The sequence below is a fragment of the Macadamia integrifolia genome, chromosome 11, assembly GCF_013358625.1.
Source record: "Macadamia integrifolia cultivar HAES 741 chromosome 11, SCU_Mint_v3, whole genome shotgun sequence".
Classification (NCBI taxonomy): Eukaryota; Viridiplantae; Streptophyta; class Magnoliopsida; order Proteales; family Proteaceae; genus Macadamia; species Macadamia integrifolia.
The window spans coordinates 2,619,653-2,636,268 of NC_056567.1; the positions used below are offsets into that span (position 1 = coordinate 2,619,653).

Below are 16,616 nucleotides of genomic sequence, written 5' to 3' on the forward strand. Positions count from 1 at the left end.
TTTAGCTTCAACTTTGATCATGAGTGCATGACATTGTGGTCATAAGCTACTATGCCATACGGTTGGTTCCACCATTGTAGTGTATGTATGGTGGGATACAACTTTTTACTTTCTTCCACTTATCATGTTTCAATTATTGGAAATTCCTATTTTACATTCTTAGGTTTTTTTCTTTTTTGGATTCTTGGATAGGATTTTTTGTCCATAGTCCTCATAATTTTGTAATGATGTAGAGTTCTTCATTTTGGCATTAAATTGGGTGATCATGACATTAATTTTTCGTGTGAAAGATATAGATCATTTTATTCAGAAACTAGATCTAATATATTATGCCATTTTTCATTATAAAGAAGCCCCCTCTCTCTCTCTCTCTCTCTCTCTCTCTCTCTCTCTCTCTCTCTCTCTCTCTCTCTCTTATGGTTTGAGGTAACTCATGAACTTTTTCTTGCTGTTCTTAGGGATGGATTCTCTATGAGACACTAAGATATGCACCCCAACATAATTGGACTGCTTATGAGGAAGCTCCGAAAACAAATCCTGTTTTGGCCAAAATGGTAATAAGTGGGGTTGTCTACTCCCTAGGGGGATTATATTGTGCAAGTATAACTTAGTCTTGAAATAGAACCTTGTTTCTTGGTTATCTTCTTTTTCTTCTACAAAAGATTGGTGATCTATTACTTTCTTCTAAACTTGCAATGCTATGAAGGAAAACCTCTTATTGAGTTTGACAAAGCCCAAATATTAAGATAAAGCATTCTAGGGTTCTCTCTACATGGCTCCCTTTCGTGCTATTATTACCAATTATGTGAGGTGACTATCATGGTTTACATTAGAGTATTCATCTTAACTTATTTGTTGATTCTCTTTAGAATATTGAAGATTTCTTTGTTGTCCAGGCTCTTTTTTTCTTTCCAGAACTGGTGGGTGGTCCTTGCTAAGGTTGTTGAGTCTGATCATGATAATCATCTGCCCCAAGGCCTTATCAAATGTTATTTGCTCATAAGAGTTTGAGCCTAGCCGCATATGTGTGTATGCATTTCCTTTATTCTCTCTCTCTCTTATTGCAACGCATGAATGTAAATGCAACTAAACTAACTAGCCCCATTCCAGTTACTTGTAGTTGGGTCCAACAATTCTGCTGCTCCTTATACTCTGTTTAAGTTCAATTGTTCAAACACTCATGCTCATGCATTTTCTCACTACAACCCGATATTTTTGAGATTTCCCAGTACATTTTCTTCTTGAATTCTCAATGCATGTTTGTGTTATGTTCTCCTTTTGTTTTGAGGAAATGAATCAGTACAATCCGGGCATTTTGTAGCCAAAGAAAGCTTTGGAAAAGCTTATTTGTTCTTCGAATTGTTCTTAGACGTGCAGTGATTATTTTCTTAAAAGGAACATGTGTTTGCACCTCGTTAAACTCCGGAAAAAGAGCATGGGTTAGATTTGAAATATTATATTTCAAATATATTTTTTTGTTTTTCCTTTCTTTGAGCACAACTTTTATAATTTGAATATGTGTTTTTAACTCAATTGGCAGGGCACTTCGGGTGTGGGAAGTTATTTCATGCTTCGAAAGGATGGTGGTTCGAATCCACCAAGTCTCTTGTCTATATTTTCACTTTAACTTTAGTGGTAGGATCATGGGATTTGATACATGTCAAATGAAAAGCTTTCTAAAATGTGGGTTCTGGTGTCACTACCTTTGAGAATGGAGAACATTATAACCCTTCAGCTGTTATTGTAAAGTCAATTCGTCTAATAACTTTTCTTAGAATATTGTCTATTAAATATCAATTAATAATCTTGAATGCTGATAGATGTTTGTTTGGATGTAAGTAGTAGCTTCTTAGGACAATTTTTTTTTTTTTCAAGGACTCAAAATATTACACCTTAAAATTTTCTCACATACATTATATAAGATAAGTTCACTTCATGCATTAAGGTTTGCATTTAGGGCATTATTGTACATATCTACTGATGCGGTAAAAATTGACCGAATGATCTTCCCTGCAGTTCTTGGTACTTTGCTTTAACCGACCTGCACAGAAGAGATGACAAAGGAGAGCCGGGCTGACCCGACAGGGGACTCTCCGATGCCTAAGTCAGATCTTTCCACAGCAGATGCTCAAAAGAGCTTTTCCAGTAAAAGAAGAAGTGAGTCATCCATCCCCTTTGATGGAGGCTTACCATGGTATTTATAGGCTGCTGATAGAGGGAGAGTGGGAGATGATTGTGAAGAGTCCAGTTTAGGCGTGGAGTCCTTGAGGGAGTGGATCTGTGATTTTGGGAATATGCCGGGTCTTAGGGTATTTCAGGGGAATATTCCCCTCTATCTCGGAAAGGCCAACCGTGTGAGGGATAGATGTCTATGGTGATGTGTAGTGGATAGAGTCCTGTCCTTCTGAATAGGGATTACGTTCCTTGAATGTAGGGGTGGACGAAAGCATGTTTCTGAAAACCTTGTTGTTGACGTCGGGCCGAGGTGGCAGCACGACCTGATGAAGGGCCGAGGTAGTAGTACGGTCTGATGGAGGGCCGAGATGGCAGCACGACCTGATGGAGGGCCGAGGTGGCAGCACGGCCTGATGGAGGGCCGAGGTGTAGCATTGGTCAGGACCGGTCCTTACCCGTGCTGTGGTTGGGAAGAAATACCCTCGTCATCTACAAATATATGTTATGTTCTAACCCTAAGTCGAGTATGCATTATGGTTAGCAGTAGTAGGAGGTAAGTATTTTATTTGATTTTGACAAATATTGATAATAAAATAGGGAAAAAGAATTCTACATGTATTGCCTTCCTACGCCCTCTCACATAGGATAATGAATAGACCACCTTGTGCCCTCCCCTTGGATGCTCATGCACACATTCCCATTGGCCCCCACACTGATGCATAGGCCACATAGCAAACTCCTTCTCAATAAAATATTAATTAAATAGAAGACTGATTTCCATCAGAGAGACTTGGTATCTAATACCTTGCTTGGATCGTAACTTCAAGAGTTCTTGATTTTATGGTCAAACTAGATCATCCTTGAAGTCAAATTTGAGTTGTCCGTCCTAAACCCTAATCTAGATGGTGAATCAACTTCTTTAGAATTTTTTTTCCCCCTTTTAACAGGAATGGCAACAATTTATTTCATAATTAAAATTTCACCTTCTTTCAAAAGGAGTGACGATTTTTTATTTCAGAATCAGAAGTCCCTTTTCTTAAACGAATAACAATGTTTTTCTTTTGAAAAGAGTGGCAACTATTTATAATACAACAATTGACAATCTGGGACATGTTTGATGCCCCATCATTGGATCCTCCCAAGAGGCTCTCATAGATTAGCTTATGTTGACTCGGCCGATTCATGATCTGATCCACACTAGTTAAGTCATTTACAGTTGAATGGTTTCTTTTTCTTTACCCATCTTACCTCATTATTGGATTGGTGCTGGTCAATCTTGAGTTAGCTCGGCTGTCACGGATGATTCCATGGATCTAAAGGCCACAACAAATTTTAGCTGCTCTGCCATCTTAATACCCTCCATAGATTTCTGGATTGGTATAACTTTAAAGATATCTCTCCAATCCATGTTGATGGTGAATGGCGAGATGCTTGAAATGGTCATACCAGGGAAATACCTAGCACAAAATCTGAGGGGTACCCTCAGACTTTTGTTTTGGACACCAAAAGATTGGACGCCCAACCCCTCAACCAACTTAGAGAGAGTATTATTGGTAGGGAAAGATTCACAATCATCATCCAAATGGAGGATAATAGTTCCATTTGCCACTGGGGTAAAGGGAAGTGTGTACTCCAGGTTATAGTAATTGGTATTCGGATTAGTCAAGATCGATATCAATCTAGATCGGCCTTGTATTGATTTGGATTGGACAAATCTCTTTTTTTTTTCCCCCCTTAGCCCATACACATGGATATGGATCAGCTTGGAATCTCTGTAACCAGTTGCTGATTCCGATATAAGTCATGCAATTTTGTCCATCCAATACCGATTCCTTGAACTATGTATCCCATTGGATGTCAAATGTTAAACACCCCCTCTCCACCTTGGACCCAATACTCGTTAGTGTGCCAGTCCTTCCAATGCATATTGGTCTGCTAGCAACACCTGAGATCCTTTCAAGTGCGCCAACCCCTCAAGCATACATTGGAAGACTAATAGTACTTGGGATGCATGCCCCATTGCTGTCAAGCATTCAACGAGCATTAAGAGGGAATGGCACATTGGAGAGGATCCAGGGTTTCGCCCCAAGTGAGAAAAAGATCCTCTTCAATTAATGGGCGGCCCAATTAGCCATCCGAAGATTCGACGGACCTGAAGATATCCGCCCATGTGTTGGGATTTATATCCGAAGTTCCGAACCCTCTCAACCGTTGGATGACTAATGGTCACTAATTGTGCGGCCCTACAAGCTATTGAAAGAGCTGACGCTTTTGGGAGGATTTCCCACTCAAAGAGAAAAAAAAAAAAAAAAAAGTCAAATCGACAATGATGCGGTAAAATATTTTTTTTGAGTAATATCAAATCTTGACTCTGTGTTTTTGTGGGGGTGGAAATCTCTTACCTATTTCGTCGCAACAGCAAAAAGTGCAAAACCACAGAAAAACCCACGCAGCCGCCTTCCCCTCTGCTTTGGGTCGATTAGTAACGATGACTGTAAATAAACGAGAGAGTTAAACAGAGAATAATCGTCGGCTAAGTCAACAGTCAACAAAACCAAAGATGGCCATTTACCTTCTCTAAACTGACGGGCTTCCTTAACACCACTCGTTCAACGAGGGGTTACTTCTCTCTCCATTCTCTACCATTCCGCGCCCGTTAACGTTCTTTGTTCGAGCTTTCTGGATCCCCATTAACGGGTTACTTGTTCAAGCTTTCTAACTATTTATTTGATTTATATTAGTATCAGAGATGTTGGTTTCTAGGTTCATCTCTCGGTTGTCGAGGAACAGTTTGAAAAACTGCCGAGGTCTTATCTGTTGTCAACAAGTGCAGCTACCGTTTCCTTCCGATTGTTGTAATTCTATTCCTTCTACTGATAGGGTAAGTATCGAAGAAGCTCCAATTTTATGCATTTTTTTTTTTTGTTTGAATATGGATTCATATTTATTGTGGGTTGCTGATCTAATTTCTTTAGTTTCGTTTTTTGGGATTGGAGTTTGATTCAAATATGGGTGTTTACTGAGATTGGGTTTTGTTTTGTTCATTGGTGATTTGAAGTATCCATTTTGTTGGGGATAGGTTTAAAAAAAAACAATATTTACATAACGAGCCATGAAAGGCTACGTCGTACTTTGGTTGGTTGGAGTATTCTTGATTCTATCGTGGTCGATTCATATACAAGAAACGTGTTAGTTCACTTTGTGTTGAGACTGTTCCTCCTACGAGGATAATTTCTTTGTCATGGATACTGAAGCTGACTTTGAAGGTTCCTTACTGTTGTGGGTGCGGAAGTATTGGTTCTATGCTAGAACCAGAACAGTGAAGTGAATTTATCTAAAACAGAAAATTGATACTAAAAAGTCATTGATCAACTGGCTTGGCTTCATCCATTTGATGCGATTTTTGGGATATAGTCTATGCAAATGGGGTGGGGTGGGAGAGGGCTCTGATGTGGCTTGGGAGACAAGGAATAAATAAGCTCATGTGGTTGGGGGATCTTCTCAAACATGTTTGTTGGTGCAGTGGGGAGGCTGTTGCTTTGTGCCCGTTGCAGTGGGGAAACAAAGGATATGAGAGAATATGTAATTAATCCATGGAGGAAATTTGGGTTAAAACCTTAAAAGCTGAGTTATATGGGGAATTTAGTATAAATTTGAGAAATGGTTGAGGCTTAGTGGCTGTTTTAAAAGTTTAAAGTTGGATTTTTATAGCATGGTACTTGGTCAATGGATTAAGGTTTCAAGTTGGGAAAACTTGGGTTTTAACTTTTGAGTTGCAGTTGGTAATAAGTGAGAATGATACAGTGGCTTGATGTATTTGCAAGGGGAATTAAACTGCAGAGATATTGAGGCAGGATCTGGAAACAAAAATCAGAAAAGTAGGTACAGTTAATCTAGTTCCTAGGGTTGAATATAAGTAGAATTTGTAGATAATGGTTGACTTCTCTGCATGCAGAGTTGAATGTTAGCGATATTGTGAAGAATTTAGAAGCAAGAAGCATAGAAATTCAGTAGGGTATATCTTAGTTACTAGTGTTTGAACCAATGATCCTTGAGAGTTCCAAAGCTGCCATATGAAGTCCTCATCCACATGCGTGGCAGAGGCTCATAGCAGAACTAATCTTTTCTTGTTCTAGGTAGCAATAACAAAACCTATTAATAACGCAGGAAATGATATAAGCTTGATTGTCCTTTTGCTCCACTAGTGAGAATCTTATAAAAACCCTATTAGAAAAGTCAATTACTAATTCAAAGATACTTAGTTGATTCAATGTCCCAATACCTATTAAAAACAAAGACAGACAAAAAACGCCCAACTATAAGAGACCAAAGACCGATCTATAAAAATTACAAAATTACTAAACCATTCTAAAGCAGCTGCCTCCTATGAAAGCAACACCTAGTTGATTTCTTATGGTTGGCTAAATACGTAAATGATCCCAAATGATAACCCACTAAAAATAAACCTGGAACAAGATGTGGTTAACCCACCTAAAAATCAACCTGGAACAAGATGTGCTAGTTTGATGTCCTGCAGCAGTTGGTTCTTTGATACTGGACTGTCTCTTCTTTTAGATAGGGTTTTGTATTCCTGAGTTTGTTCCTGGGTTATTTTCTTGTGGAAAAACATGTCAGATTATTTATTTCCGCGAATGGTATTGAGTCTATTGACATTGTAACTTTTGTGTTTCATTTTAAATTACACTTTTATTTTAGTTTGTCTTAGTTAGGAGTTTATTTATCCTGTTTTTACAATTAATAGTTAGTTCACTTATTTTTTTCTTAGATGGGTACACTATAGAAGGAGGGAGGGGGAAGGTAACAATCAGGAGACTCGAACTTGAGATCTCCTGCTGAGAGTGGGCTTAGAAGCGCCACAACCTCACCAACTGCCCTATGCAGTTGTTATTATTAGTTCACTTATTATGATGGTAAGTCCAATATTACTAGTTGTAATAAGTTTTCAGTCTGAGTGATATTAGGTGTTTTATTTCACTTGTGAATTAATTTTTTGAGTCCTGGTTTAATTTTGGGGTTGGTGCTTTGTTGGGGGTCTTTAATTTGTGCTTCTTTTTTTTTCTTTTTTTTTTGGAGGGTGGGGGGGATCAGACAGGGTGAAAGGTATCTCACTTCTGATTTGTGGATGACATGATACCATAGGCTTTTGTGAAGTCAATGCAGAGACTTATGAACTTAATCACATATCTTGTGTTGCTCACATAAAGAGCCTTGAATGATGGTGGACCACGTAGGTTGTTTAGGTGTGGGTTTTGATGAAACTTTTTGATTTCATGCTTGCATGTTTAACTGTTAGTGGAGTGGTGGGCTATTGTATCATGGATGAAAATTCCTTTTGTTACAACTTACAACTGACAAGCTTCAAAGTGTTGTATAAGTGGATCAGATTCAGTGATTTCTTATTTCCAACTTGCTGTAGTAGATGACCATGTTAGTTTCTTAATACATTGATGTTCCAGTCTGGGGAAAAGTCCATTTTCAGAACAGTTGCATTATTGGGTTAATGCTTTGCCTCCTAGATTTCCCGAGTTAGACTTCAGATGCCAAATTTTTTTCCTTCTCTGTCTCACATGATATTTCTGCATCAATGTTTCAGCATTTAAATCAGTGTTGATGACGCATATGCAATTGTTCCTGTGGATGGTAGGTTTGGGGTTACCGAGAAACTGTTTGTTCGGGTTTGCGTGCGATCCATGGAATCAGGTATCAAGTCCATCATGAGAGGAACTCCATTATTGAGGTCAGTCTTATTGCTTAGATCATCTTGACTGGTTGTTGATGTCCTATTCAAGTGCTTTAAACTTTATGTGGTCAATGAAGAGTTTTAATGGCAGTTGCTTTTGCAGTCATTGCAAGTCACTCCATGTGGTGTAACATGTGGCCACCAAAGGGTGTCTTGTTATTGTTGATGCATTATGCTAATTGCAAAGCACCCTTAACTGGACACGAGTAAACACCACAGCTTGAGTAGTGCTATGGCAACCACAAAACTACCTCTAACACTTCTCATTGACAAGTTCAAACCGTGTATTATGCTTTGCTACTCTTGTTTTTGTTCGTTTGTTTGTGTATATGCTGTCTTTGTGGGTAGTTATGAGCTCTAGTGCAAAATGCTGTTTCTTGTTTTCAGTATTTAACGTGAAATTAGAATAATGCATGCAATCATAGGAAGAAAAATCATGCAGAGTCCAGGAAGCGTAGGAACCTTCAGATGTCTTTGTTGGGAAGTATTTATCGTTTGATGAATTATGTGAGAGACCAATCAGCCAGATTGGCTATTTCAATCACCTAATGTATAAATTTCATGGGAGGAACAGATAATCGCATCGAGCAAAGTTCAAAAAAGCTGTATAAAGTTTGTCTGATACTCTGATTGTGATCCTCTAATTCTGAACTATTTTCAAGCGCATCCCTGTTCAACACTTGCATGTTTTCGTATATGGGCCAGTATTTTCTTGTCAGACTGCAGGTGGATTATTCTGACTGATTCACTGCTGTCCTCAAATCATTTAATACCTAAACCAATTATCTAAACTGACTATCACAAGCTATCAAGAGATATCCAATTTTTTTTTTCCTGAACTTGGGAGCACCGTTCCCTTCCTTAAAGATTGGGATGAGTTGATGTCAATCGATGGTGTGAAAACACTTCCTGATGTTGAAATCCAGAAACCAGTGAGAGGCATAATTGTCAAGGCTGCAAGGTTATCCAAGGCAGTGGAGGGGTGCCTAAGTGCTTAGGCGACAAGGCGCTTGCACCGCCTAGGCGACCAAGTCGCCTGAGTGTTATTTTCCCTATTTTCTGTCATTATTTAGTATGCTACAAATGCCTTGTATCATAAAAAAATCAATGTTAAGCCACACCATGTTATCAAAAATCAATATTAAGCCACATCAAGTCTTCAAAAATCAACATAAAGTCACATCAAGTCGTCAAAAAATTAACATTTAGAGAAATGTTCCTGTTCTTTGATATGACAGGTCAAATGATTTTATTTTTACATGAGATTCTTTTATATTAATTAGAGCACATACCAGCTTTCCAACAAGTATAATATTACATAAATCTGAGTTGTAATGACAAAGTTATGTTTCAGTTAAACTTATTTTAAAGTGTGCGAATGCTGTTAAAATCTCCTGAATGAAAATAATTTTATTGACATCAAAACAAAAGATTATTTTACTGGAATTTTGGTTTTTAGCAATGTTTTACCATGATAAGATTTGTGAAAATTTTCAGAATTAAGAAAAAATCCTAGCATTTGAATGTTGAAAATTGCACCTTGATGGAGAACCTATGGGAAGGGAGGGGAAATAAGAGTAGAGAGGGGAAAAAGAAGGTTTACACTCACACATTCATTCAATAATCAAATTGCTCTCTAAATCTTCAGTCGATTACAACCAATATATAGGAAAATAGGAACATGAAATTAGAAACTTAACTGGAATGGAAACTAGCCTAAATTAGGAAACAACTATAAAAGGAAACCAAAGCAAGGAAATAAATCCTACTCCTAGTTCAAGTCTGGAAACTAAAAGCATGAAATAAAATACTAAGTAAACTACTAATTTTATTTCCAACCCTTGTTGGACCAAAACCCTGGGCTGGACCGGTTCTTCTTGGCTCTTGGCTTCCAAAGCCGGTCATGCTGGTCCAACCAAGAAAGGGCAGCCATATCTGCATCACACCTAGAACAAAAAATTCAGTTTTTGTTCTTGGACTGGTGGGGTGGTTGAATTTTTATCTTTTTGGAACTTAATTCTTAAACTTAAATGATATTTGACATAAATAAGTGCTGCACCTTGCAATAAGGCACCAATGCAGTAAGGCGACAGTTGCCCAGACCCCAACTAGGCCTCCTGGATGCCTAGGCAACGCCTTGACCACTATGGCGAGAGGTCAATTTGCCTATAATGCTATTGCCTATATTAGCTGGTTGTGTAGTTTGGTTATATAACCTGTATGACCAAAGCTAATGTTCAATGGTTTATCTGTCTAATATTATCAAGGGTGGAAGCAAGTCATTTCAAGGTGTAGGTCCCTTATTCCATAGTTGTCAAGGCACATAGGCGACCCAAGGCGGTGGAAGGGCCCATAGGCGGCGTTCTTTTTTTTTTTTTGAAAGCATTATATGTATTATGTATAGCACATGAAAGCCAAATATCTCAAACAATAGCAGAACTGACCGATTGTTCACAACAAACTTTGATAAACCAGCACATGAAAGACAAATATCTCAAACAATAGCAGAACTGGCCGATTGTTCACAACAAACTTTGATAAACTAGCAGCACCAAGACATGATGGCAGCTGTAGAATTATTCACACACGAAACAGGGAGAAGAAAAAGAGAAGAGAAGAAGAACAAAGTGGGAAAAAATGGAGCATAAGCAGAATAATAAATTCCAGCTGGTGCATTAGAATATGAGTAATGACTCTACCATCGATAGCCTGAAAGGGCAGAATTTAGACCACACTATTGGCAGATGTGCACTCTTCTTCAGTGCAACAATTGCATAGAGGGTATCCAACACCAAACTTGTAAGTTCTACCACAACTAAAAATAACAGAAGGAACCAGTACCTGCGATTAAAAAAAAAAAAAAAAAAAAAAAGAACCTGCGGTAACACTTAGCAGAGACACGAAGAAATTAAGGAAAAGGAGGAGAGAGTGTCCTCGGTGGTTGGGTTATGTCTCATAGTAGGGAAGAGATAGTCGAGGGTTTCAGCAGATTCATGATCTTTTCTTCTCCTCCTTTTGATTTTTTCTTTTACAATCTATGATTCCATGTAGTGATGTGTATGATAATCCTGTATGCAATTGGTTAAATAAGTTAGGAATCGAATAAAAAAATTAAACCTTTTATAACAATTAAAAAAAAAAAAAAAAAAAAAAAAAAAAAACCACAAGAAGTTGATTGTCCAACTCACAAGGAGGGCCAAGGCGGTCGTCTTTCACGCATGCAATAAGGCGACTACATGCCTTGTCCGTCCTGAATTGCCTGGATGCCTAGGTGTAGGAAATTCCTTGACAGCTATGCCTTATTGATTTTGAGTCACAAGCTGAATGGGGTGCCTTCAGCCCTGGGGTTACAATTGAGTTCTTGAGTTCCAATTATAATATAATGTTAGATTTCCACAGTTTGCTCCCATTGGTTCAGTGTGCTATCATTACTATCGATGACCTTTCTTGCCACATCATATATAAGCATTATTGAGATAAATGATTTGGTGTGTGCCAGGAACAGATGGATCCATTTTCCCTTGTTGCAGATGAACTGTCGATTCTTGCTAATGGGTTGCGGGAAATGGTGGTCGCAGAGGTATTGGGTCTATCCTTTTCTAATTGTTATAGTTATGAATTTTATTTTGGACATGTCTGTTGGAATGGAAGAAAAAGTTGATATTATTATTATTATTATTATTATTATTATTATTATTATTATGTAATTAAAAATGAGACTTGATTTCTTACAGGTCCCTAGGCTTGCGTCGGCTGCTGAGTACTTCTTTAAAATGGGGGTGGAAGGAAAGAGATTCCGACCCACGGTAAGAGCTAATAATGCTGACAAATCAATTTGGTCAACCATTTCCTGTCCAGGGGTTTTTTGGATTTGCTTGTTTCCTGTGGTAGTCCCTTTTTAGTTAGATTTGCAATAGATGTTATAGTGGTTGGTATGTCTTATCTCCCAACAGAATCCCCATTTATCTCTTAATGCTATTAGTTTTCTGAGGCGGTGTTGTTATTGTTGTTGTTGTTCTCTCTCTCTCTCTCTCTCTCTCTCTCTCTCTCTCTCTCAAAATTAGGAAATCAATCCAGAAGAAAAAAAAAGGAGAAAAGAAGATATACTAAGACAATAATACTTGAAGGTTTTGACATTTTTTCATATAAAGAGACAGTTACCCAATTGGAAAGTGTATTTTTTTCGGGTGAGGGGTTGTCAACTTTTTCAGGCTAACAGAAGGTAAATTGGAAAATGAATCTTGAACAAAGAGGTTGGCCCTCAACCCGGATACCTTGGCTTTAGCATATTTAGCTGTTTCTAATTTCTCTTTTTCCTTGTTCGGCTGAATTATTTTGTCTTTTGGTGTGTATCTAATTGGGTAGTAGAAGAAGGCATTCAACATAAAGAGACCTATTTTGCTTGTGTACCCAAGAAGTACACAAATTAAGCATGAATTGCTGCTGTGAAGCTGACGGTGCATAAATTATAGTTATCATGGTGTCTAGGCGACCCAAGGCGTTGGAGGGGCCTAGCCGCAAGGCAAACCAACAAGGTGACCAAGGTGCCTGGACGCGTAGGCAGCAATACCTTGCAGCCATAAATTGATTGATAATTTTATGATTTCATGTAAATTGTTTGTGGATCTGCTTGTGTGGACCTTTTACTGGAGTCTACTTGAGAATACTGATGAACAGATACAATTAAATTCTGGGGTAGTGCAGAAATTGATTGGATGATGTGTTGCTAATGACTGACAAATGGTCATGGGTACTTCACATGTGAGAGAATACCTGTATTGACAGAAGTAATAGAGTACTGGCAGTGAGTATTATTTTTTAATAAAATAGGAACAGATAGAGGATGCTTTCAAAATGAGGTTTACACACATTTCCGTGGTGTTTATGATCTTGATCTTGACCCATCATAAAGCAAATATCATGCTGGAAAAATTTGGTGGTAAGCTCATAATTGCTCGAAAATAAAATCTCCGTTTCTTTGTGCGCTTGTCTCAATTAATTGTTGGAGGCTCAGATCTCGGCATTGACTGTGTGGCCCGTGGGTTTGTTCCCACTTTATGAATTATAGAGATAATTGGAAGGGGCCAGGAAAATCTTGTGCATGTGCCAGCTTCGATGTAGCAGTTCTATTGGGATGATTTGGCAATGAGTGGCTCAGTGTGGGACCCCGTGTCACTATCAACAGTGTAATTTCCAGTGATGCAATCTTGATTTACTTTTTATCACTTTAGTTTTGTTTGATGTGCCTGGGATTATACTATTTTTCTTGTATATTCTTTTTCCTGGCAAGCCCATGCTTTTGGCTGAGTAGGTCCCTCACACAATAAAGAAAGGTCCCTTGTACACAACCAATGTTCGAAATTGCGGTTTATAGGCCATCTCCTCTGGTTTTGGCAAAATTATGGCTACATTGCAGTTTATATGTTGAGAGTCATTTCATTTTGGTTTCTTGCAAAACCGATAATTTCAGTAATTTCGGCAACTTCTAACATTGTATACCGCTTAAAGAGTCTTTCATTGCCCATAATAGTGGTCCAAATATGCGATTGAATGGCTAGTGTAATAAATTTTGAGGCATAACTGCATGAGTCCGGTTCCAAGTTAGTGCCCTCTAATCAAGTGTCCAGATTGAAGAGTGCAGGTCAACAATGTTCATCTATTGGAAAGAGAAATCTGAACAATTTTTCTCTCTAGAATTTGGAAATGAGGATAACATTTCTTACAACGTCAGACATTTCCACCTGTCTTTTATATCATATGTTGTGGTTTTCTCTTGTATGGAATTGAAGACGGACGATTTATGCAGGTTCTATTATTGATGGCAACGGCATTGAATATGGAAATTCCAAAATCAGCTTCAGATGGTGTTATTGATACCTTATCAGGTGGGCTTCGTAAAAGGCAGCAGTGTATTGCTGAGATCACTGAGATGATACATGTAAGTGCTTTCGAATTATTTTCTGTTTTTTGTCCCTATTATACATTGCAGGGCTAGCCTCAGCCCCATCAGTGTAATTCTGCTAGAGATTGATTAGCATGTTGTTAGTTCTGAACTGCCCAATTGTTGGACACCTATTAATGAGAAATATCACATGGTCACAAAATGATTCATTTGACATTCACAAGCTTGAGTGCATATACAAAATTTAACTATTCATCAGCTCGTTGACATCATCATTATCATTATCATTATTATTATTATTATTATTAGGGCGAAAGAACCCTGTCCTGCTGGTGCAGGACACACCAGTGTGTGGGACCAATGAGAGTGTGTGCACCGGCATCTTCAGCGTCATGGGCGCACGGGCAGCGTGGTTTTTTCGTGCACCGTCTCTGGGTGTCTCCTGCTGGCAGGGTTCTTTTTCCCTTATTATTATTATTATTATTTCTTTAACTGCAGCATGCTGTCTCCTACAAGTTATTGTTGCTTGAGTTTAATGAACTTGTTTCATCCCTTGCTATAGGTGGCAAGCCTTCTCCATGATGATGTCTTGGATGACGCAGAAACAAGGCGTGGTATTGGTTCATTAAATGTTGTGATGGGAAATAAGGTACTTTTCCCTCTTTGCAATGTCCCTTTCCCTTTCCCTCTCTTATGCTAGAGCATGCTTTCTTGGTAGTGGATAATAGCTGCATAGACATGTTAAATATCTCATATATTCATTACTTGCAAGTAATTTTTATTTTTTGTTTAAATTAGTTATCAACAGAATGGGTAAGAGATTTTTCAGTTAGTCACCATGGTAGTTCTTTTCACTTACTACATCTGTTCCCCACTGACTATGATGAGTTTTCTTTGAAGTAAGTGTTTTGTACCTGATGCTGTTTCTGTCCATCTCTTGCAGTTATCGGTATTAGCTGGTGATTTCCTGCTTTCTAGAGCTTGTGTTGCACTTGCTTCTCTGAAAAACACAGAGGTATATAATTTGTTAGAAACTCCATCCTTCATTTGCAATAATTGACTTTCTTTGTAGACCTGATGGAGTTCCTTTCTCCTTGTTAATTTGTACCTTAGTCATATGGTCCAATATTTATATCTGTTATATGCTCCTAACTATCTTGTATGTATATGTTCATCATAGTTGTCAAGTTGTCGCCTTAACGCCACCTAGGCGTCCATGCTCCTTGGGTTCAAGGCAGTAAAATGCCTTGGTTGATACTACACGAGTTTATGTCGATTTTTGTTTACACTTTGTGTTTGATGAATATGTTATATTAATATTGTATGCTTTGTTTATTATATGTTTTTTTCCCCCCTCATATTAGATCATTACTAGCATAATTATATCATATTGCTTAATATGGCTTCTATGTTGCATATAAGCTATATAAAATTTTCATTGCTATATTACATATATTGCACTTCTAAGGCGCCTAGGAGGACGCCTTGGGTCGCCTAGTCACCTTGACAAGTGACAACTATTAATCTCCCTATTTGGTCAATAACAAAATTTGAAAAAGTGTTTGGGTGGAGGGCATCAAAGATTTAAGTATCAATATTGGGTATCATATCGGAGAGGTGATTTTAAGAGACGTATCTTATCGGAGAGATGCAAGGTACACTTAAGATACGCATGGAAATGGTCAAGAAATGTATGGATGTACTTATGATACATATAAAATACAGTTTTATAGCATAAGACGCTTTATTATGTAATATGCATTTCATATATCAGCTTGATGCAAGGATTTGGATCGTTCTTACCTAATCTAGTGATGCATAACACACACACACACGGAAAAAAAAAAATAAAAAAATAGAGATCTGCAACTTTATCTCTTTTTGCGCAAATCGATTTCGATCCATAATTTGAACGCTGTAGGTCCCTAAAACTTATTGAAATGGTGAAGATTAGAGCCATTTTTTCTGTTTGATGATTTCCTCCTACTCATATCAAAGATAAAAGCAAGTTTCCAAGTCCTTCGGTTGCTCTCAGTTTCGTATCTCACTCATGGTTTCTGTTTTGCTGGTTTTAAGGAGGCGCATCTTACCTATATTGGAATGTATCAGTTCCTTATCAGATCATATCGGACCGTAGGTCAATACAAACATTTTTTTTTTTTCTTTTGAAAAATAATTTTAGTATTGGACTATAACTTTGGTTTTCTTTAGCGAGGAACTGTTTCACTCGGCGGACGGTCAAATGATCAAAGCGAAATGCTTTAGGCATCTTTTGAGCATGTTCAGCTTCTCAAATTCCTGGAATCCTACGTCATATCGTATTGATAGTAGGCGACACTTTGGCGCAATGGTTAAGCTGCACTATTGCAACATGTTGGTAACAGGTTCGAAACTTGGAAACAGCTTCTTCTGCGAAGTAGGGAGGTAATGCTGCAGACATTTGCCCCTCCCATAACCTGCAGTAGCGGGAGCCTTGTGCACTAGGTTTCTTTTTTACTGTATTGTATCGATACTGGCCATACCGACACATATCATCCGATATGGTACAGTGATACTTTAACCCTGGAGGGAATTTTTTTGGTAAATAAAGGTGTCATTGAGCTGGGTGAAGGCAGGAGATGGGCTGGGGTAGGCCATACGTGCTTGGAAGTTCTCAGGCTTAGGCCAGGCTTCTGCTCATTAGAGCATATGGGATTGAGCTTGCCTGTGAAATTATATATGCTATTAATTTGAGATGGCACAGTGGGACTATATCTTAATAATCTAGGCCTATTGAAG

General features: G+C 38.2%; 1 protein-coding gene across 2 annotated transcripts in view; it reads left to right on the plus strand.

The window, feature by feature from the left end:
• Positions 1 to 4,610: 4,610 nt before the first annotated feature.
• Positions 4,611 to 16,616, plus strand: part of LOC122093938 (solanesyl diphosphate synthase 3, chloroplastic/mitochondrial) — a 31,376-nt gene continuing 19,370 nt past the window's right edge. Inside the window, exons 1-7 of one of the 2 annotated variants that reach the window (XM_042664497.1) lie at positions 4,611 to 5,056; positions 7,841 to 7,933; positions 11,436 to 11,516; positions 11,671 to 11,742; positions 13,743 to 13,874; positions 14,401 to 14,487; positions 14,782 to 14,853. In XM_042664497.1, the coding sequence (XP_042520431.1) occupies positions 4,925 to 5,056; positions 7,841 to 7,933; positions 11,436 to 11,516; positions 11,671 to 11,742; positions 13,743 to 13,874; positions 14,401 to 14,487; positions 14,782 to 14,853 (669 nt within the window). In that variant the 5' untranslated portion in view covers positions 4,611 to 4,924. The remainder of the gene's footprint in view (positions 5,057 to 7,840; positions 7,934 to 11,435; positions 11,517 to 11,670; positions 11,743 to 13,742; positions 13,875 to 14,400; positions 14,488 to 14,781; positions 14,854 to 16,616) is intronic. The other variant, XM_042664498.1, reaches the window with a different exon arrangement.